General features: G+C 44.3%; 1 protein-coding gene across 2 annotated transcripts in view; it reads left to right on the plus strand.

Moving 5' to 3' along the window:
* CSMD2 (CUB and Sushi multiple domains 2) overlaps positions 1 to 21,886 on the plus strand; it is a 652,460-nt gene that overhangs the window by 599,516 nt on the left and 31,058 nt on the right. For both annotated transcript variants that reach the window (XM_082415250.1, XM_082415251.1), the window contains exons 54-56: positions 4,608 to 4,781; positions 7,896 to 8,084; positions 18,704 to 18,877. In XM_082415250.1, the coding sequence (XP_082271376.1) occupies positions 4,608 to 4,781; positions 7,896 to 8,084; positions 18,704 to 18,877 (537 nt within the window). The remainder of the gene's footprint in view (positions 1 to 4,607; positions 4,782 to 7,895; positions 8,085 to 18,703; positions 18,878 to 21,886) is intronic.

The following is a 21,886-nucleotide window of genomic DNA, read 5'->3' on the forward strand; positions in this document are numbered from 1 at the left end:
CCTGTAGTCAGTGCATTGACATACCAGGATCCTTTTTCAATATGTTCACATTTAAGATAGACTTTCTCTTTCTAGCAGTGACTTTAGATCAATACTCCCCTGCTCCTCTCCTCTCCTCTCCATACAGCCTTGCTCTCTACAAAGGCTTGCGACAGAAGCATGAGAAATAGTTGTGCCTGGGTTTAGTGTTTATTTTTCTACTTACACATAATTTAAAGTTTACAGCATTGTCTGTCTTCTAGTTATGCTGCAGGCCTGGGCTTTCTACAGTTTTATTTCTTCTTGTTAGTCTGCATTTTGGGGATTTTGATGGCCACTGTTTATTCTCAGTTGCCTGGAAGTAATTTGTAAAATTTTCACTTTCTAAAGTTCCATAAAGTGAGCCTTTATATAAAGTGCAGGTTTTGTTCTTAATTTTTGTAAGGCAGGCTTTTTGTTTTTAATTCTTTTTCATTTGGCTTTTCATATATGAGATGGAACAATGAAATAATGAGCCTTACTCAGCAAGCAATGCATGAAAATTAGTCTTAATAGTTTCTTAAGTATTAGGTTTACAGAAAGGAAGACCTATCTATATTCAGTCAGCCTTCTAGATGTGTCTAAACAAAACATGTTTGGTTTAATCCAGGAAATGCAAATTCAAATGCCTTTAAGAAATTGACACAGAACATGTGTGAAAAGATTTGGGTTACCAATAATAGGGAATGTTGGAGTCTGTATAAATGGAGGATGTCTGCCTAACCTAAGATACTTAATTTTGCACCTGGTCCTTACTGAAAGGCAGTATAGTAAAGCATTTGGACACTTGGACCCTGGACCTAGATTGCCTGGGTTCAAGTTCCAGATCTACCACTACATAGCATGTGGCTTTAGGCAAGTTAGCTTATCTCACTAGGTCTCTTTCCTCATCTATGAAAAGCAGGTACCTCAGAGACTATTGTGAGGATTAAATAAATCAATACCTGTGAAACGGTCAGATGCTGCTGTTGCGGGTGTGATGACAGTGTGGTGGTGGTGGTGATGCCACCGCCCTGTCACATCACAGAGTCCAGGATCTCTTGTACCAAGCTCCATTCTCTCCTGGAGCACAGAGTTTTAGGAAGTATCTGGAGTAGGACGGCAAGAGTAATAGAACAAGTATTTAAAAGTGATTGCTCTGTGGCAGGTACTGTGTTAGCTGCCATCACCTATGGACTCAAGGTTTATGATATCAACCAGACTCTCAGAACTTTCCAGCTGTCCATCTACATTTCCTCAGTCAGCTCCCTTGTCCATTCTGCACAATTTCACAGCTAATTCACAATTTCACCTCCTTTCTGAACACCCGTATTCTATTTGTCAGCAAATAGCAAATAGTAAAGATGGCCTGAAAGCAGAGAAGCTAGGTTTAGAACTCAGACGAGCAACTGAGAAACTGTGCCCCTTGAACAAGTCTCCAGACTCCTCTGAAACTCTCTTTTCCTATGAGGATAACGATGGTGCCTACCTCACGGGGTTGTGAGAATTAAATGAAATAATGCATATAGACCCCAATAATTATTAGCTAATCATATAATCTCACTTTCTACTGTGCAGAGAAAATAGAAGCCATCAGATAATAACCCCTTCCACTTCCTGCTTCCCTGGTTCGCACATCTGTCCTTGTCTGCCTTCATCCTTGTCCCTTCCCTCTCATCTAGAAGGAGGCCCAAGGCTAATCCCTCCATGGGTCTCTGGACCTCCTTCCCTTCTGCCTTCCTAGTAAGCTTAGTCTGTTTTCACTTCTCTCCTCTGAACTGTGGACCTTCCATTTCTATCAATTTCCCTCAGCCTGTAAGACCGTATTCAAGAAACCTTTCCTTAGTACCTACTTTGTGCCAGGTGCTGTGTTAGGTGTTGTGGGGAAAGATGAATTGAATGTGCCGTAGTCTCGGCCCTCAGGAAATCTGGGTCCAGTGGTGCACGTGCTCGAGGTCCAGTTAAGAGCCCCCGCCCAGCAGAACTCCTCTTTTCCTTCCCAGTGGTGTGTTCTCCTTCTCCCTTTGCGCCTGTATTCCTCAGGGCCATCTGACGAGTCTTGAACTGTCCCCATGGGTCTGTGACACTCCCACCTCCTGTGAGCTTGATTTACTGCTTTGCTGACCACCGCTCCGGGTCCTTTGCAGGCATTTCGGTCAATCTGCAGCTCAGAAGCTGGTACTCCTCCCAAAGGTTTTACTCCTGAGTCCTCCTCTCTCGCTCTATACAAGTGGTTATTTTAGCCTTTGGGGTCATGACCCTTTGTGAGTCTGGTGAGAGCAATGGATCCTCTCCCAAGCTGATCGCAAACACCCAATATTTTGCATATAATTTCAGGGGATTCACAGACCCTATGAAGCTTACCTCCATTGTCCCACCACTTCACTAACCTGGCAAAGTCCTGCTCAGCCTTGAGACCCAGCTCAGAGGGCATGCCATTCCCTCTGTGGACCCTCCTTAACCACTCCCTCCCTAGCAGAGGGTAGGTGCCCCTCCTGGGCACCGGCCTGTCTCGACACCAGCCACGGTGTTGTGACAGCCTGCATCCCTGCCTGCTCTCCTACTAGGCTGAGAAGTGAGCCCCCTGAGCTCCTTGCATATCATCAGTATGTAGCAGAGTCTCTCGCACTTAGTGCGCGGTAAACATTTAATGAAGAGCAAATGTATGAATCTGTTTTTAAAGCAACCCTGTTAATGCATATTGAGATCCTTACTTTACAGATATAGGAGCTGAGGTGTAGAGTGAGTTGTCCAAAGGAAGGAAAGGACAGAGCTGAGCTATAAACCCTGGTCTGCTGGCCTCCTAGTCCATTCTCGTCCCACCACGCTGGCAGTCTTGAACCCCTTTAGTCCATTGTAACAGCACGCCTCTGCCCAGCTCTCTCTGCTAGAGTCAGGGATGCTACTCTTGGGATTTACATAAGAGAACGGGCCCAGGAAGACAGCAGACGTGGCCACAGCAAAAAGTGGGTCCTGCTTGCCCTTGTTCCCCGACCTCCATCCCTACCATTTGGGTTTGGGGTGGGGGGTCCGCATAAATCCAAGTGTTGGGATAAGAAAGCATTCCTCATGGCTCCTTAACCTCTCACAGCTAAAAATCCAGAACCAAGGGAGAGGCCTCAAAACCATCAAGTGGGAGTTCAGCCCAAAGAGACCAGGTACCAGGCAGGTACTAAACAGAACGAGGGACTAGGGCGCAGAGCCGAAGCCAGACATCCACCATTCATGACTCATTCATTTGTTCGTTCACTCAGCAAACATTTATCAAGCTCTTCCTGTACGTCAGGCACTGGTACAGACACGAAAGATAGAGCAAGGAACGAAACAGAGCCCCGGGCCCAGGCAGCTTCCATTCAGGTAGAGGGAGACAGGCAATGAACAAGTGAAGAAGTACATGCGGAGTGTGCCCATTGCTATGGAGAAAGGCAGGGCAGGGCGAGGGGGCTGGGCGGTACTGGGAAGGTTGTTTATCTGGTCGTAAGGGAAGGCCTCTCTGCTAGTGACATTTGAGGGGGGGACCTGAGGATATGAGTGCAGGAACCAAGGGATGTTCCAGCCAAGAGGAAAGCAAGTACAAAGGCTCTGGGGCAGGAACTTGCTTGTTCAAGAAAACTCGAAGAGACCAGTGCCACTGGGTGGAGTGAACTCCACTACTGGGAGGAAGGGGGGAAAGCCTGAGCCCTACAAGCACCAGAGCACTCTCCCTTCCCTGCCCAGGGCTGAACAAATTACAAAATGAAACAGAGTCATGGGTGGAAGCCAAAATATCACTTTTATTCCTGATAAAGACTAAATTGGAACCCACAGCTTAATGTGAGAGCCAAGTGGAATCTGCTGAATAAACCCCAGAACGGGGTGGATTCACACACAGTCAGAGGCAGCACTGCAATGGGGCGGGCATCGCTTCATTGCTGGGGAGAGCCTGTCTCTGGAGGAGTGGGGCAGAGCATCGCTGCCCACAGGCCGCCAGGTCCCAAGAGGAGGAAGGCAGGGCTGAGCCTTTATTCTTCCCAAATTGCACAGATGGGCCGCTCCACGTTACCCGGGGCAGAGTAAGGAAAAGAGCACAGAGAAAGGCCAGGAATTACATGAATTGAACTCCCTTCATGTGGAAGGAGTGGGGGAACGGTTGTGTCCCGGCTAAGAGCTCTGGTTCCCACTGGTCTGTCAGAGTGACCAGTCCCTCCACGCAGGCGTGGTTAGTATTGACTCTGGCTCCGTCCAGGTTGGCCCAGGAACTAGGCTGGGTCTGCATCACATGAGGGTAGTCACCAGTGTATCTGGCAAAGAAGAGTGGAGTTGGGGAGCCAGGGGATAAGGGAGAGGAAACGAGGCGGGAGGGACGGAGAACGACGCTGTGAGCCTAACACCCTGTGGAAGTCCAAGAATGACTTCTCTCATGTTGTCCAAACGGTGGACATGCCTTGAAAGAAAAGGGAATGTCCACATGCTGATTTCAGGGAAGCAGAATTTTGCAGCAAAAGAGACTAAAGTTAGACCTAAGGCTGAACTTCACTGATGGGTATGAGGAACGCCAGGTGAGGAGAGGATGGACTTTGGGGGATATGGAATAGCGGGAGGGCTTAACCTCTCTTCTATTCTGGTTACAGCGATTACCTGTGGACACCCAGGCAACCCAATCAACGGCCTCACCCAGGGCAGCCAGTTCAACCTCAACGATGTGGTCAAGTTTGTTTGCAACCCTGGGTATGTGGCTGAGGGGGCTGCTCGGTCCCAGTGCCTGGCCAGCGGGCAGTGGAGCGACGTGCTGCCCACCTGCCAAAGTGAGTCACCCTTCTTCTCACCTCCCCCACCCCCAGTACCTCTGCCATCTGTGGTCTGCGACCCACAAGCAGAAGCCAGTGGATTCCATTGTGGTGCTACTTTGACTCAAATGGGGAAGACTTGGGACAGAAAAGAACCATAAATGGGGGCTTTCTCAACCCCTAGATATAGCCACGTCAAATTTCTTCCCTGGTTATATAAAGAAAGCAAAGGACGTTCATCTTTCAAAATAGAAATGGAAAACCATCTTCTGTTTACATTACGTTACTTCTGTAGACCCAATAATTCACCATTATCATATAGAGCCCCATTCTTGATGAAAGAAAAAAAACCACAAGGGTTCAAATGAAAAATAAAAAGCAAACAGTCTAGGGGTTGGGATGAAGGGGGAGGGAAGAAAAGAAACCACGGACTCAAGAGGCAGACTCTGCGTAGAGGATATTCCGGCCCCATTCGGTCTATTTAGGAAATAGCTTGTAAAGCTTTTAAAGGCTGCTCACAGCAATGAAGGGCAATGGAGCTGTCTGCCTCCACCCAAGAGTGGCCTGGCAGCCTAGCTGAGGTTTGAATGGAGAGTCAGACAGAGGGAACAGTGAGCGAGGCCAGCCCTGGTCTGGAGGTTGATCAAGTCTTCACAGCTGTAAGGTGTGAGGGCTGAGACTCCCTCAGATGACGGCTCCCCCTCACAGTGTTTGGGGGTGCACGGCGATTGGCTGTGCAGTGTGTCACAAGTCATTTGTAACTGACATTAAAGGACCAAATTTTTCAAATGATGTTTTAAAATCATGAAAGATACATTCACAGCTAACCTTAAAATAACATTCCTCTCAACATTTCAAGGTGCCATTTCGAGTGAGACAAGGTTCTAGAGAACACAGGGGAAATTGTCGTGACCTTGAGTTGACCTTCCTTCCATCACCTATCCAGGCAGGAAGGAGCTGAGAACTGATGCTTTGGGGTGTTGTTATCCCATGCCCCCTTCTCCTCAAGAACTGTGCTCTGTCTCCCCAACACAAGGTCCTGTCCTGTAACTTCAGCTCCCCCCCTCCCAGCCCCTTCCCGGGGTGCTGTACTCAAGAGCCGATCTTGGAAACAGACGGCTGGGGTAAAATCCTTAGAAATCATGGCCTCTGGTCCTTCTCCCCACCAGCCCATTCTCTACTCTGACAGGGTGACCTGCCTAAAATGCAAATCTGATGAAGTCACTCCATATTTAAAACACCTCCCGAGACTTCCCACTGCCCTTAAGATAATAATAGTCTCCTCTGCTGGTTTACGGGGCCCACAGACCTGGCCCAGCCTCCTGTCCAGCCCACTCTTCTCCACTTCGTCCACTCCCAGCCTCAGCTCTGCATTGGGTCCCAGCCACACTGACCCCCTTCCGGAGTCCTCACACGGTGCCCTGTGCCCATAAACCCCCCAGGGCACCAGACACAGTTTCCTCCAATGCATTCTTCTCTGTCCCCTCAGACCCTCCCTTTGTCTGGGTGATTTCTACCCAGTCATCAAGAGCCAGCCTAAATGCTACTCCTTCTGGGAAGCCTTTCCTGCTCCACCCCCTGCACTGGGCTAGATGCTCTGCTTTGTGCTTCCAGAACATTCTCTGCTGTCCCTATCAGAGCACTTATCAAACAGGATAATTGTTCATTTGTCCCTTTCTCTCTAGACCAGTAGTTCTCAACTGCGGATGATTTTACCTGCTCCCCTGTCCCAATAGGGGACAGATGTCGGAAGACATTTTTGGTTGTCACAACTGGAGGGTTTCTATTGGCATCTCGTGGACAGAGGCCAGGGATGCTGTTAAACATCCTACAAGGCACAGGACTGCCCCCACAATAAATAATTATCAGCCCAAAATATCCTTCATACCAAAGTAGAGAAACCCTACTCCAGATTGTAAATTCTGTCATATCCTTACTGCCCAGCACAATGCTTGGCACTCAGTATATCACGATAAACAACATGAATGAATGAAGGCTACTTACCTGTTTTGTGACTCCAATCTCTCTGAGCCTCAGAGAGGCTCATCAGAAGTTAAAACAACTCACACCTGAAAAGCTAATCAAAGATTTTAAGTACCGGCTCTGCCCCCGTTATGATGCATATGAGGTCCAGGTAAAATAATGGATGTGAAAGTGTTTTGAAAGCAAAAGTACACATCATCGGGCTTCCCTGGTGGTGCAGTGGTTAGGAGTCCGCCTGCCAATGCAAGAGACACGGGTTCGAGCCCTGATCCGGGAGGATCCCACATGCCGCAGAGCAACTAAGCCCGTGCACCACAACTACTGAGCCTGCACTCTGGAGCCCACGAGCCACAACTACTGAAGCCCGCGCGCCTGGAGCCCGTGCTCCGCAACAAGAGAAGCCACCGCAACAAGAAGCCTGCGCACCGCAACGAAGAGTGGCCCCCACTTGTCACAACTAGAGAAAGCCCGCGCGCAGCAACGAAGACCCAATGCAGCCAAAAATAAATAAATTAAATAAATAAATTTATAAGAAAAAAAGTACACATCATGGGTTATGAATAATATGGTCATTATTCTCAAATCTCACTCTGATTTTGAGTTAAGCTGCTTTGGAAACACTAAAGGATTTAAAAGTCAAATTTATCCCCCAGGATTAATCTCCCCCTGAAATACTCGTAAAAGTGGTTAAAACAGTTTCCAGAAGAGCCCACCCCCCATTCCACAGCTTTGCTGAGGGAGACATTGTATCAGGGATCTGATCCCAGAGAGGAGGCATCCCTGCCCTCAAGGGATTCGTGTATTCAAACAAATCACAATCGAGCAATCCAGGTTTGTACCGGGAGCACTGAGGACGGAGAGGTTGACCAGTCTGGGAGGAGGTGGGAAGACTTCTGCAGGGAGGTGATGTCTAGCTGGACATGGAAGAATGAATCCCTTAACCAGGTGATCAAGGTGAGGGGAGAAGTACAGCAACCTCAGGACAAGCTCACCTTCCCAGGCAGAATCTCCTTTGTGTAGCCTATCTTGGTCTGGAAATTTTGCTGTACTGGAAATACGTGCCTGTTTGGACTTCTGAATTCTCATTTAAAAGAGTAGGAATATCCTCACATCCAGGTCTCTACATCTAATCATCCCGTTTCTTTGCAGTCATCAACTGTACAGATCCTGGGCACCAAGAAAACAGCGTTCGTCAAATCCACGCCAGCGGCCCGCACAGGTTCAGCTACGGCACCACTGTGTCTTACCAGTGCAACCACGGCTTCTACCTCCTGGGCACCCCGGTGCTCAGCTGCCAGGGAGATGGCACATGGGACCGTCCCCGCCCCCAGTGTCTCTGTAAGTCGATGTTATCTACTCACAATGATCACCCGTGCCTTCTGACAGGATGGTCCATATCAAAGAACAGCCCTCCTCTGTGTGTGTGTGTGTGTGTGTGTCTGTGTGTGTGTGTTCACGATGACAGTCACTCTGGCTGCTCTACGGATGTCAGAGAGCATCTTGGGCCCTGTTGGGTTAGTTGCCACACCAATTCTCACGCTTTCTTTGTTCCTGGCTACAGGCTTATTCTCTTTCCTCTCTAGTGCTGCCACCAACCTCTTCAGCCTCCAGGGTTCCCTTCCTTCAGGGGTCCTGGCTGCCTAGCGGGACACTGTCTCCCATTTTACCCCCTCCTTGCTTTTCCAGAAAGACAACACATGAACCCCTTTCTCTTGAAAGACTGAAGCAGAAATGCCACCGACCCTGGAGGCAGACCGACCTGGATTTGAATTCTGGCTCTGCCACTAAACATGCTGTGTGGTTTGAAAGAAGTCCATTAAACTCTCAGGTCCTCCATTTCTTCATCTGTAACAATGATGCTAATGTCTCTTCCATAGGGTTATTAGAGGATTAAACGAGAACATCCATTAAAAGTGCCTAGTATGATATGTCTGGTATATAGTAGCTACTCAATAAACAATAACTGCTTTAACTGTAATTAGGAAAAAATATGGGGACAACATGTGGGGAAAAAAAGGGTGGGGGAGGCACTCAGCATCCTGACATCTGGATGCTAGCCTCACACATCCTGAAGAGAAAATCAGTTCCTTGGGCTCCTGATCTCTTCTCTTGTTGCTAATGATGAACGCTGTGGGTTACTCTGTCCCCTGTCTTCCCAGTAGTAGAGGTGAAGATGCAGTCCCGAGGGACTGATGGGCATTGAGCTGGTGCCATTCAGTAGTCCTCTTATCTGTGGTGGGTCATACATATTTTGTAGGCCCCCCAGTCTGGATGACTCCATCTCCTTATGCCCTTGTGCCTCTAGATATGCTAGGAGGCTGGTACAGCTACTCACCTGCCCATATTTCGCTTGCTTGAGGACCCCAACCTGGCCATCCAGCCCCATTTATGACAAATCACCTGGGGTTGGAAATGGGCAGCCACCTGAGTACAGTGGTGACAGCTGAGATTCAGAGTGCATGGTGGTTTCAAATTGCTGTATCTTCTGGTAAAATGAGGCTTTTATCATAATAAAGTGACCCTATCTACGTTAATTTTTTCTCCCAAAGCTTATTTTATCTGATGTTAATATTGATATTGATATAATTAATATATCATTACAATAATATTATCTATAATCATTTCCTTAGGAGGATTTAATCCACTTCCATTTTTCTTCCTTTTTTTTTTGTAGAGAAATATAAGTCATATACCAGAAAATTCACTTTTAGAGTATATAATTCGGTGATTTTAATATAGTCACAAAATTGTGCAACCATCACCACTATCTAATTCCAGAGCGTTTTCATCACCCCAGGAGGACACCCTTTAGCAGTCACTTCCCATCGCCCACCACCACTCTATCCCCCGGTAACCGTACTTTCCATCTGTGAATTTGCCTATTCTGGACATTTCATATAAATGAAATTATGTGTGTGGCCTTTTGTGTCTGACTTCTTCCACTTAGCATAAGGTTTTCAAAGTTCATCCATGTTGCAGCATGTATCGTTTACTTCATTCCTTTTTATGGCCAAATATTATTCCATTGTATGGATATACCACATTTTGTTCATCCATTCATCAGTTGATGGACATCTGGGTTGTTTCCACTTGTTGGATATTATGAACAATGCTGCTGTGAACATTTATGTACAAGTTTTTGTGTGACCATATGTTGTCAGTTCTCTTGAATATATACCTAGGATGAAATTGCTGGGTCATATGGTAACTCTGTGTTTAATTTTTTAAGGTTCACTGTTTTCTAAAGTGGCTACACCATTTTACATTCCCATGGGCACTGTATGAAGGTTCCAGTTTCTCCATATCCTCATGTACACTTGTTATTTTCCATCTTTTTTATTACAGCCATTCTAGCAGGTGTGAAGTGGTATCTCATTGTGGTTTTGATTTGCATGTCCCTAATGACTAATGATGTTGAACATCTTTTTATGTGCTTATTGGCCATTTGCATCTTTTCTTTAGAGAAATGTCTATTCAAGTTCTTTGCCCATTTTTTAATTGGGTTGTTTGTCTTAATATCGTTTGTTTTAACTGTTCTTTATATATATACTACACCTCTATCAGACATATAATTTGCAAACTTTTCTCCCAAAGATAATTCTGGAGGATGTCCTTTGATGCACGAAAGTATTGAATTTTAATGAAGTCTGAGTTATCTGTTTTCTCTTCTGTTGCTTATGCTTTTGAAGGAATATTTAAGAAACCACTGCCTAATTCAATGTCATATCATAATCCACTATCATGTCATCTGTGAAAAAACATAATTTTACTTCATTCTTTCCAACCTGATACCTTTTATTTCTTTTTCTTACATAATTGCCCAGCTAGAACCTTCAGTACAATGTTGAATAGAAGTGGCAAAACAGACATTCTTGTCTTGTTTCTAGTCTTTGGAGTAAAGTCTTCAGTCTTTCACCATTAAGTATGATGTTAGCTGTGGGATTTTTGCAAATTCCCTTTATCAGATTGAGGAAGTTCTCTTCTACTCCTAGTTTGTTGAACGTTTTTACCACGAAAGGGTATTGGATTTTTTCAAATGATTTTTCTGCGTCTATTGAGATGATCATGTGGGGCTTTTTTTCCCTCATTCTATTCATATGGTGTATTACATTGATTGATTTTCATATGTTGAACAACTCTTGTGTTCTTGGAACAAATCATTCTTGGTCACGGTAAAATTCATTTTAATATGCTACGGGATTTGGTTTGCTAGTATTTTGTTGAGGATTTTTGCAACTGCATTCATAAGGAATATTGGTCTGTAGTTTTCTTTCCTTATGATATCTTTTGCCTTGGTATCAGGACAATGCTGGCCTCATAGAATGAGTTGGCAATTGTCCCTCTTCTTCTATTTTTAGGAATAGTTTGAGAAAGACTGGTATTATTTCTTCTTTAAAATTTTGGTAGAATTCATCTGGTCCTGGGCTTTTCTTTGTTAAAATTTTTTGATGATTGTTTCTATTTATTTGTTATGATTCTCTTCAGATATTTCATTTCTTCTTGAGTCATTTTTGGTAGTTTGTGTGTTTCTAGTAATTTTTCCATTTCATCTAGTTTATCTAATTTATTGGTATACAACTGTTCATGTTCCTAGTATTCTATAATCCTTTTTACTTCTGTAAACTCAGTTGGTAGTAATGCCTCCACTTTCATTCCTGATTTTAGAATTTGAATCCTCTCTCTCCCCCCCGTATCTATCTCTCTCTCCCTCCCTCTCTCTCTGGCTCTCTCTCTCTCTCATCAGACTAGAACATTTGTCAATTTTGTGACCTTTTCAAAGGACCAACTTTTGATTTTGTTTATTTTCTCTATTGTTTTTCTATTTCATTTATCTCTGCTCTAACCTTTTGTATTTCTTTTCTTCCATTTGCTTTGCTCTTCTTTTTCCTAGTTTATTAGAGGGGAAAGTTAGGTTGTTGGTTTGAGACCTTTCCTCTTTTTAATGTAGACAATTACAGTTATAAATTTCCCTCTGAGCACTGCTTTCACTGTATCTCATAAGTTTTGGTATGCTATGTTTTCGTTTTTGTTGACCTCAAGTATTTTCTAATCACTCCCCTGATTTCTTCTTTGACCTACTGATTATTTAGGAGAGTGTTGTTTAATTTCCATATATTTGTGGATTTTTCCAAATTTCCTTCTGTTATTGGTTTCTAGTTTCATTGCATTTTGGTTGGAGAACATACTTTGTATGATTTCAGTCTTTTAAAATTTATGGAAATTTATTTTTTTAGCTAGATAATTATTGAATGTTTTACCATTCAATAATTTTCTTTTTAGTTAAGCTGAGGTTTAACTGTTCATTGAGTTCCTATTTCCAATTATTTATTTTGCATTTGAGAAATGAATGCAGTATTTGTTTTTCAAATTTGCTTAATTATTTCCATAGTGTATTGTTCCTATGTAAATGTGTTCTTTTTTATATTTAACATATTAAATATACTTACTATGTATTCTATATCTGATACTTCCAATATCAGTGTGTTTTCAAGTCTAGTTCTGCTACTGTCATTTCTGCTTCTTCTCACTCTTGGTGACTTGTTTCTCATTGTTTTATTATGTTTGCGTTATGATCTTTTGTTTGACTGATCTTAATCTGAGGGAATCAGGAACCAAGCTCTCAGTCTGGTAGAAGCCAATGCCTAAAAACAAGCTAGGCATTCTCTCTCAAAAAAAAAAAAAAAAGTGGCTAATGCTCAACAATTGCTGATATTTTTTACTACAGAAAGCCAGTGGTCACTTCTTTTTGTCATTGGGATTTACAAGGTGCCAAACTCTACTTACAGTAATTACTGACACCACCACATTATGTTTTTATTAGAGACACAGAAACCAAAGGACCAACCAGTTCATTTTGGAGTAGATTTTCCCAAAGCAGACCCCATTCAAAGACAGCAATGTTTATTACTTCCTCTAAATATGAACTTCAGCAAGATTCCCATAAAAGAGATATACTAGCATCAGAATCCAATTAGCCTATTCACTTGTTGAAGGGAGAAAACATAGAAGTTTTCCCTGAGATTTGGTGAGACTATTTCAAAAACACCAGCCCTGAGGAACTTCCACTGGCTGTAAGGCTCTAGATCCCAGGTGACTCCCAGTAAAATAATTTTCACTGATGTTTCATGGTTATCATGACATTATTTTAGTGGGCTAACTGCATTTCTACTCCTAGAAGATCCAATTACTTGTGAATAGGATTGTGACAAATTGTAGACGACTATACGTATCCCCTAGTCAACAGTGTCAATCAGCTGTTCCTTCCAGGTGAAGGCAAACTGCTTTAATTAGTGTGGACATGCAGGGACCAAGGAAAATGCATGATCTGTATCTATGCTATATGCCGTTTCCCTGCTAAAGTGCTTTAAAAAACAATGGAAGCTCTGGAGGTGGCTGGCCATTAGCCCAACTCTCATACTTACGGTTTAGGAACCAGGGTGGGCAGCCTTTTCATTCTGCCATCGGACTCAGCATAGTCCACACCCAATCATGAATTGCTGATTTATATTATTGTTTTTTGCTTAATTACAATTTTATACTTTCTCAATCCCCTGTTATATGTGTATCCTGTGTAATGCAAGAAAATCTGCTACTATTAGGAGTGCTAAATACCTATCTTGCTGATTTCTTTTTTAAAGGTTTGCATTTTTTTTTAATTTATTTATTTATGGCTGTGTTGGGTCTTCATTTCTGTGCGAGGGCTTTCTCTAGTTGCGGCAAGCGGGGGCCACTCTTCATCGCGGTGCGCGGGCCTCTCACTATCGCGGCCTCTCTTGTTGCGGAGCACGGGCTCCAGATGCGCAGGCTCAGTAATTATGGCTCAGGGGCCCAGTTGCTCCGCGGCATGTGGGATCTTCCCAGACCAGGGCTCGAACCCGTGTCTCCTGCATTGGCAGGCAGACTCTCAACCACTGCGCTACCAGGGAAGCCCTATCTTGCTGATTTTTATGTACACATTTAAGCTTAATATGTAGTTAGCAGCTAGAGAGCCACTGCAGAAACTGGAATGATCCAAAGAGATCCAATTTGGACATGGGCATGAACGTTAAAAACATTAATTTTTTATATCAACAAATTGAGAAATGCAGCAACAGCTATTCACCTTGTCTTTGTTCTTCGCCTCCTAGATTTTTATGCAAATATGCAATGAATGCAAGTTGTTCCTCTTTATTGTTATCATATGTCCTTTTCTTGTTTCTCCTTATCCATACCAGGCAAATTGTATTGTCATTAATTTTTCTTTTGTCACAAGCATTATTATTGTTGACTTTTTCCTCCTTTAAAAGAACAAACCACAGGAAGGGAATAAAACAATAGAGTATACTGTAGTTGCTAATTTTACAGACACCCAAGTAGCCTAGATCAAGCCAGTAATGAAAAAATAATTTCTGGCATTGCATATACATTTTTAGAGATTATTAGATATTACCATAATTGAACACTATCCTCAAATTCCCCGAAGAAACATTTTAAAGCCAAATAAGAACATCAGGAAAAACAACCAGCTGCTGTCACAGAAATCGTTATGGGTAACCAACATAAATGTGTACATATGTACAGTAATAGACACGAACAGAAATGTTCTTATCAGCATTATTCATGAGTCCAAAACCAGAAACAACCCAAACGTCCATCAATAGGAAATGGATGATAAATGTGGTATATTCCCACAGTGGTGTGACAGTCAACCTATTCATACCTTTATGTAGCATACTCCTACATTGTACCAGGGTTGGTCTGTGTAAAGTGATGTGACTTGCAAAGCTAGGTTATAAAAGATATCCCACCTCCACCTGTCTTTCTTGGATCAGTCACTCTGGGGGAAGCCAGTCAAGGCTTGAGATGAATGCAGCCACAGTCAACATCCTGGCTGCAACTTATGAGGTATTCTGAGTCAGAACCACCTGCCAAACCGCTCCCAAATTCCTGACCCTCAGAAACCATGATCAATAATGCGTTTATTGTTGTCTAAGCTTTGGGGCAATTTGTCACACAGGAATAGATAACTAACGCAAATGGTAAACTATATAGCAGAAGTCAGCAAACTTTGGCTCCTGGGCCAAATCTAGCCTATGGCCTATTTCTGTATGGCCCTTGAGCTTAGAAGAGTTTTTATTTTTAATACTTTTAAAATATTGTACAAAAAAAAAGAAACAGAAGAATATGCAACACAGTCTGTATGTAGCCTCAAAACCTAAAATAATTACTGTCTGGACAGTAATTAAAGAAAATGTTTGCTGACCCTGGTATACAGCAATGATAATGACCTACTGTTATATACAGCATAGACGAATGTCACAGACATAATGTTGAGTGAAAGAAGCCAACATAAAAGAATATATACTATATGGTTCCATTTAAATAAAATTCAAGAACAGGCAAACTAATTAATGGTGTATGAAGTCAAGATAGTAGTTTAATTTGAGGAGGGAAGAAGAGAGGTAGTGATACAGAGGGCATGAAGGGGCTTCTGAGGCACTGGTGATATGCTTTTCTTGATCTGGGTCATGTATTCACTTTGTGACAATTCATTAAGCTCTGTTTTTATGGTTATTGTGTTTTTCTATATGTATGTTGCATTTTCATTAAAAAAGAATTTTTTTGAAAAATCATTTCAGAGTTAAAATTGGACAATTTCTGGAAGTCCAGAAATTTCTAGTAAACCGTCATAGAATCATTTAAATTATAATTGGGGGCTCCATTCCTTCCAGAAGGAGAGAATTCATCAGCAGTATTAAAGCAGTACTGCAGAAGGGAGTCAGTTACAATGCTTGAGGGTGTGCCCTCTGGAGTCAATCTGCCAGGTTTCAAGAACTAATTCTACTGCTGAACAGGCCTGTGACCTTGCGGAAGTTACTCTGCCTCACCATGCCTCATTATCTTCATCAGGAAGGTGGAGATAAAAACAGTGCCTACCTCATAGGGTTGTCTTAAGGAATAGATAGTGTAATCCTTGGAACTCACTGTATCAGTTACCTATTGCTGTGTAGTAAGCCATCTCAAAACTTAAAATAGCATCTATTTTTGTTTTCTCACAATTCTAAAGGTCAGGAATTTAGGTGAAGCTTAGCAGATATATTAATCTGGGTTGTCCAGAGAAACAGAATCAAAAACCAATAGGATACATATATATATATATATATTTTTTACATATATTTTATAGATAGATAGAATATATAGTATATATAGATATGTAATAAGATCTATATCTATATAGATTTAGATATATGATTTATACCTATATATCTGTACCTATAGAAACCATGAGCCATCTATATATCTGCTTCTAAATATGATATATAATATATGTTAAAATCATGTGAGCCAATTCCTTATAGATATAGATAGAGATACAAATATAGATATATAGATAGATAATAAGGAATTGGCTCATACAGTTTTGGAGGCTGGAAAGTCCCCAGATCTGTAGTGCACAAGCTGGAGACCCAGGAGAGCAGATGGCATAGTTCCAGCCTGAGTCTGAAGGCCTGAGAACTAGGTAGAGCCAACGGTATAAATTCCAGTCCAAGTCTGAGTCCAAAGGCAGGAGAATATTGATGTCCCAGCTCAAAGACAGGCAGAGAGAATTCTCTCTTACCCCACGTTTTTGTTCTACTCAGGCCTTCAAGAGATTGGATGAGGCCCACCCACACTGGGGAGGGCAATCTGCTTTATTCAGTCTAGTCTACCAATTCGAATGTTAATCTCATTCAGAAACCCTCACAGATACACACAGAATAATGCTGGACCAAGTATCTGGGCATCCTGCGGCCTAGTCAAGTGGATACATAAAATGAACCATCCCAGCAGGGCTGGCTCTTCTGCACCCAACGTGGTTCAGTTAGGACTGGAGGATCCAAAATGGATCCAAAATGACCCCACCTACATGTTTGAGGACTTGCGGCTGGCTCTTCTCCGCGTGGCCACTCTCTCCAGCAGGATGACATGGTCTCCTTTACTTGGAGGCTGGGTTCCTAGAGAAAAAGAGGAAGTTAAAGGATCTCTTAAGCCAGAGCTCAGAATTCCTAAAACCCCATTCCACGACATTCTGTGGATCAAAGCAAGTCCCAGGCCAACCCAAGTTCAAGGAGGGAGGAAATAAGAGACTCCACATCTGGGAGTGGGAAGAGTGGTAGGCCTGTGCCGGGATGGGGAGAGTTGTGGTGGCTGTTTTCGCAGACAGACAGCCCTTTGGCCACGAGAGTATATATCCTTCCCAGCTGCATGCCAGACCCCAAGGTTTAGTCTGCCCAAATCACTATCATCTCTTCTTGAACTACTGCGTCAGCCCCCTCTTTTCTTGCCCCGCCCTAGAATGTTCTCCACACGGTAGCCAGAATGATCTTGTTAAAATGTAAACCAGATCATATCACTCCAGGGGGGTCCCATCATGCTTGTAATAAAGTCCAAATTCTATGCCATAATCTGGCTCCCAGTAACCTCTCCACCCATGTCTCCTTCAGTTCTTTCCTTGTTCGTTCTATTCCAGCAACCCTGGCTTTCTTGCTGTTTCACGAACACCCCAGGCTCATTCCAGCCTCTGGGCTTTTCCACTAGTCCCTTCCCTCAGAATGCTCTTCCCCCAGATCTCACATGGCTGGCCTTTTCACATCACTCAGATCACAGCTCAAATGTTGCCTCAGAGAGATCTTCCCTGACCATCACCATCCTCCTCAAAAGCAGCTCCCTCATCCCAGCCCGAGCACCCTTTTCCTGATGCAGCTTTATTTTCCTTCACAGCAACCCCTAGAATTACCTCTTTTCTTATTCATGGTCTCTCATCCTCACTAGAACATAACCTCCACGAGAGCATGGACTTTGTTCTCCCAAACACATATAACAGTGCCTCGCACTCAATACGTATGTGTTGAGTAAATGAAAGAGCCTGGGATCAACCGTGGCAAGAACAACGGCAAGGCAAGCCCAGCGACGTCGACAGCACCGTCCTGCCCTGGCCCGTACACCTCGACTCTGCACTCTAACCCCATCACTGGTTTCCATGGTTACACTTTGGTGTCTCAGGAAAGGGAACTTGCACCAGAAGAGGACAAGTTGGAGACAAGTGATGTGGGCAGCTGTGAGATGCATTTGGAGAAGACTCTAACTGGCCCTCATTCTGGATCCCGTGGCCAATGCCGACAGTCTCAGGATGACAGATCACCCATTTGTCCTTTTTCTGATTAATTTTTTATTGGAGTGTAGTTGATTTACGATGTTGTGTTAGTTTCAGGTGTACAGCAAAGTGAATCAGCCACACATATACATATGTCCACTCTCTTCTGGACTCCATCCCACGTAGGTCATTACAGAGCACCGAATAGAGTTCCCTGTGCTATACAGTAGGTTCCTATTAGTTATCGATTTTATATAGAGTAGTGTGTATATATCAATCCCAGTCACCCAGTTTATCCCCTCCTTTCCCCCTTGGTAACCGTAAGTTTGTTTTCTACATCTGTGACTCAATTTCTGTTTTGTAAATAAGTTCATTTGTACCATTTTTTAAGATTCCACATATAAGCGGTATCATATGATATTTGTCTTTCTCTGTCTGACTTATATGTAGTTATATGTATACTAAATGTACCACCTTTCTGCCAGAGACCTCTTGGTATGTCCTACGGCAGTGAGGAAATAGGGAGAGGTGAGCACAAGAGGCAAGAAAGAGAAGAAATGGATATTATTGTGTCCCTACTACGTGCTGAGCAGTTTCACATGTATTATCTCATTCAGCTCTTAAAACAACAGATATTGCTCTGCAGTTCACAGATACGGAATCTGGACAGCGAGGTGGGTAGGCATTGTCTGCTGATGCCGAGTGGGTGTGCCAGCAGGAGGTTTGCTTCGGTAGATACCCCAGCTTCTCTTCTTCTCTGCCTGTCGCCGTGAAAAGCCTAGCACGCGTCCTGTGATGATGCATCCTGGTGCAGAGTTGCTGAGATGTTTGCCCTTCCCCACAGTGGTGTCCTGTGGCCATCCGGGCTCCCCGCCTCATTCCCAGATGTCCGGGGACAACTATACCGCGGGGGCGGTCGTGCGTTACAGCTGCACCAGCAAGCGGACTCTAGTGGGAAATGCCACCCGAATGTGTGGGATGGACGGACACTGGACTGGCTCCCTCCCCCACTGCTCAGGTAGGGGCTCTGGTGTGGGAGGAGGGGGTCCAATGGAACACCTGGCTGGGAGGCGAGCGAGCTCCCGAGGGTGTGAGTGTGACAGATGGACGGGAGGGAAGCAGACCTTTTGAACCCTCATCGCATCCCTCCCAGGCAGAGAGCACGGCTATCAGAGGTCCCAACTGGACTTCAGCCCTTGGTGGTCTGAGCCCAGGTTCATGCCCTTAGTCAGCGCTGGCCAAGCCCATACAGCCAAGAGATTGCAAAACTAGTGAAGACGCAGTTTGTGAGGTCACGCTATGGCCAGAGTCCTGTCCAGACACTTATTACCATGAGGTCCCAGGAACAGTCCAAGCCTTTCTGTTGTTCGGCCCAGGTCCAAACCCCCTCCTGTGTTCTCTTCTCCCCTGTTTGGGACTCCTGGGCCCCAGCCTGCTTCCCTTTCTGTATCACCGCCTCTCCTGTTTGTCCTGTGTCCTGACTGCCCAGTGAATACAGTTCTTCCCTCTAGCACTAACACACCAGCCCCCAGACATTTCCTATGAATGAGTTTGTTTTCCTGTTAATCTCTATGGGGACACAGAGAGATGTTATCAACACAGCAAATGTAGGGAACTGCCAAAGCTCCCGTGTCCATATTTCCAGATATTCATCTGTAATGTCATAAAAGAACAAAATATTTGAAACTGAATTGTCCCACCAACGAAGAAACCACTAAGCAAAAAAGTTAGCACCCCACAGCTTTCTTTTCTTTGGGGTGAGCCTGCCTGGCCCCAAGAAGGGAGGCCACATGGGATGTTGCCCACAAGAGGGCAGCTGTTCATGTAGCCTGATGTTCCTCAGGGGACCTACCGTGGCACTGAAGTTAACCCCTATGCCTTCCCATGCCAGATGCCCTCTAGAGGTAAGGATCCTGACCTCCTCCTAATAAAGAAGCCTTCTCCTCAAAGTGGGACCTCACCCACAAGATGTGCAGCTGCTCTGGCAGTTTGAAGTTTCCAGATAAACCTGTCTTCCAAAATTTAGGGCACTGCCAGAATACCCACCAGATATTAGTTAGGGCTCCTAAGAAAGGAGAAATTCCCGAAGCACTGGCCGCTGTTTCAAAGGGCTGTGGGCTGCCCAGGACGATCCCAGACACATCATTCTGTTAACACCCAAGACTTTGGCCTCTCACCCTTATTAATCTCATTAATCACCCAGTTCAAGAACTGGCAGGACTACGTATGAGCCACTGGGACTCCTTTAGCCTGTTAGCTGGGCCCCAGACTCCTGTCTGTTTGGACTTCTATTGGAAGTGTCTGGGGGAGGCTGGCATGGGGACGACAAGGATCATGTATATTGAGGCCTCCAGAGTTGTCCACAGAGCAAGTTCCAGGAGGAAGAAGTATTCCACAGAAGAAAGGCATGCATTTCGCGTCCAAATGCCCATCCAAGCATGCATTTGCCCCAGTGTCTTTGGTGAACGGTCCCTTTTGCATAAAGTCCTCCCTCTAGACGTTTCTCTAGGACATGGGACTAATGGTGTTCTTAAGGTCTGTTTTATGTATTTGGGGATCTTTGTTCTCCGTGGGAAAAGGAAGTACAAGGTAGGGGAGGAAGAAATCAGAAAGAAAGACTTCAGCATCTCCTACCCATTAGCATATGTAACCCAATCACACAGTGAGTCTCCTGGCCCAAAAGCACAGAATACAAAGTCTTTTCTCCCAAACTGTAATTTTCCTTCTCTGAAGTTGTTTTTGCAAAGGCTGGGAAATGACATACTGGAAATATTACAGAAACAATTCTTATAGATAACGAAGCTAGAAAACCTCTAAAACCTTTTCAACCCTGAGATTTCATAATTTTGTGACTACCTAAGTCCTGGTTCTGCATGTGGAAGAAGGGACTCTTCCTTGGCCACATCAAAGGTCAAGGGGAGACTAGAAACAAGCTGACACCTTGGGAACATGAAAAAGTAAGAAGCAGAAAAGAACCTTCAGAAGACATGGACCTCACTCATTAGGGGATGTGTTGCGTTAAGCTGTTTGATCCCCAATCCTGAACATTCTGAAGAATAGTTTGCAAACTTACTTCTCCCGTGTCTTCCTCAAGGATGACAGACACTTAGGAGAACAGAATCATGGGCAGAGCTTTCCTGGAGACCTCTGAGGACAGGAGTAGAAGGGATTCCATAAATACTAAGGCTGAGGAATGAATGAATCTTAAATACCTTAGATAAGAAAGTGAAGGTGGAAAAAATAGGTGATTAGGAAGTAACGCTAGATCTGTACTAGTGAGTGGGATATAATTCCACCGGTGATACAGATATCATCTTTTGCAACATCATCTCCTGTCAGTCTTTAAAAGATACACATTCAGGAGTTCCAGGGTCAGATTTTCAAACCTCATTCTGTACAGTCAGTGCACCCAGATGGTGCATAACAGAAGTCATAAGCCCCTGAGCCATAAAGGACATGCAGAGATTTCTGGCATTTGAGACACACTTCAGCAAGTTCATTGCCTACCTCTGCAGTGTCATCATCTTGCTGATGTACCTCTTCAGTAAAGAGTCAACAGTTGCCACCTGCCCCCATGGTACAGTATTCTGTCCCAGACTTCCTTATATCATTGAAACAGAGGCCAAACACTGCAGTGGGGACTGTTCTGTCCGATAACGCCCAGGACCCGGGAGTCCACCCTCAGGCCTGTTGTGTAATAGTGCTGGCTTCAGCCGAGGCCAGCTAGCCAGTGAGGGAGAGAGAGCGACTCACCGTCAGGGCTGCCTTCAAGGGGACCCTGTACTGCCTGTTGCATGAGCTACATCCTGGAAAACGTCAAAAGATAAGAAAACCTGGCCAAATGTGATAGGCTTTCTTTTTTCAAGTGTTTGAGTTGAAGGCTGAATGAATCCCCCTTCCACGGTAAGGAGCAGAGTGGGGAACATGGGGTTATATAGTATTCTCGTATTCTGAGACTAGACTGGAAAAGGAAATAATCCCAAAACTGAGAGGAAGATATATCAACAGTGGATGGTGGGGTACACAT

This window comes from Balaenoptera physalus, assembly GCF_965194825.1.
Source record: "Balaenoptera physalus genome assembly, chromosome: 1".
Classification (NCBI taxonomy): domain Eukaryota; kingdom Metazoa; phylum Chordata; class Mammalia; order Artiodactyla; family Balaenopteridae; genus Balaenoptera; species Balaenoptera physalus.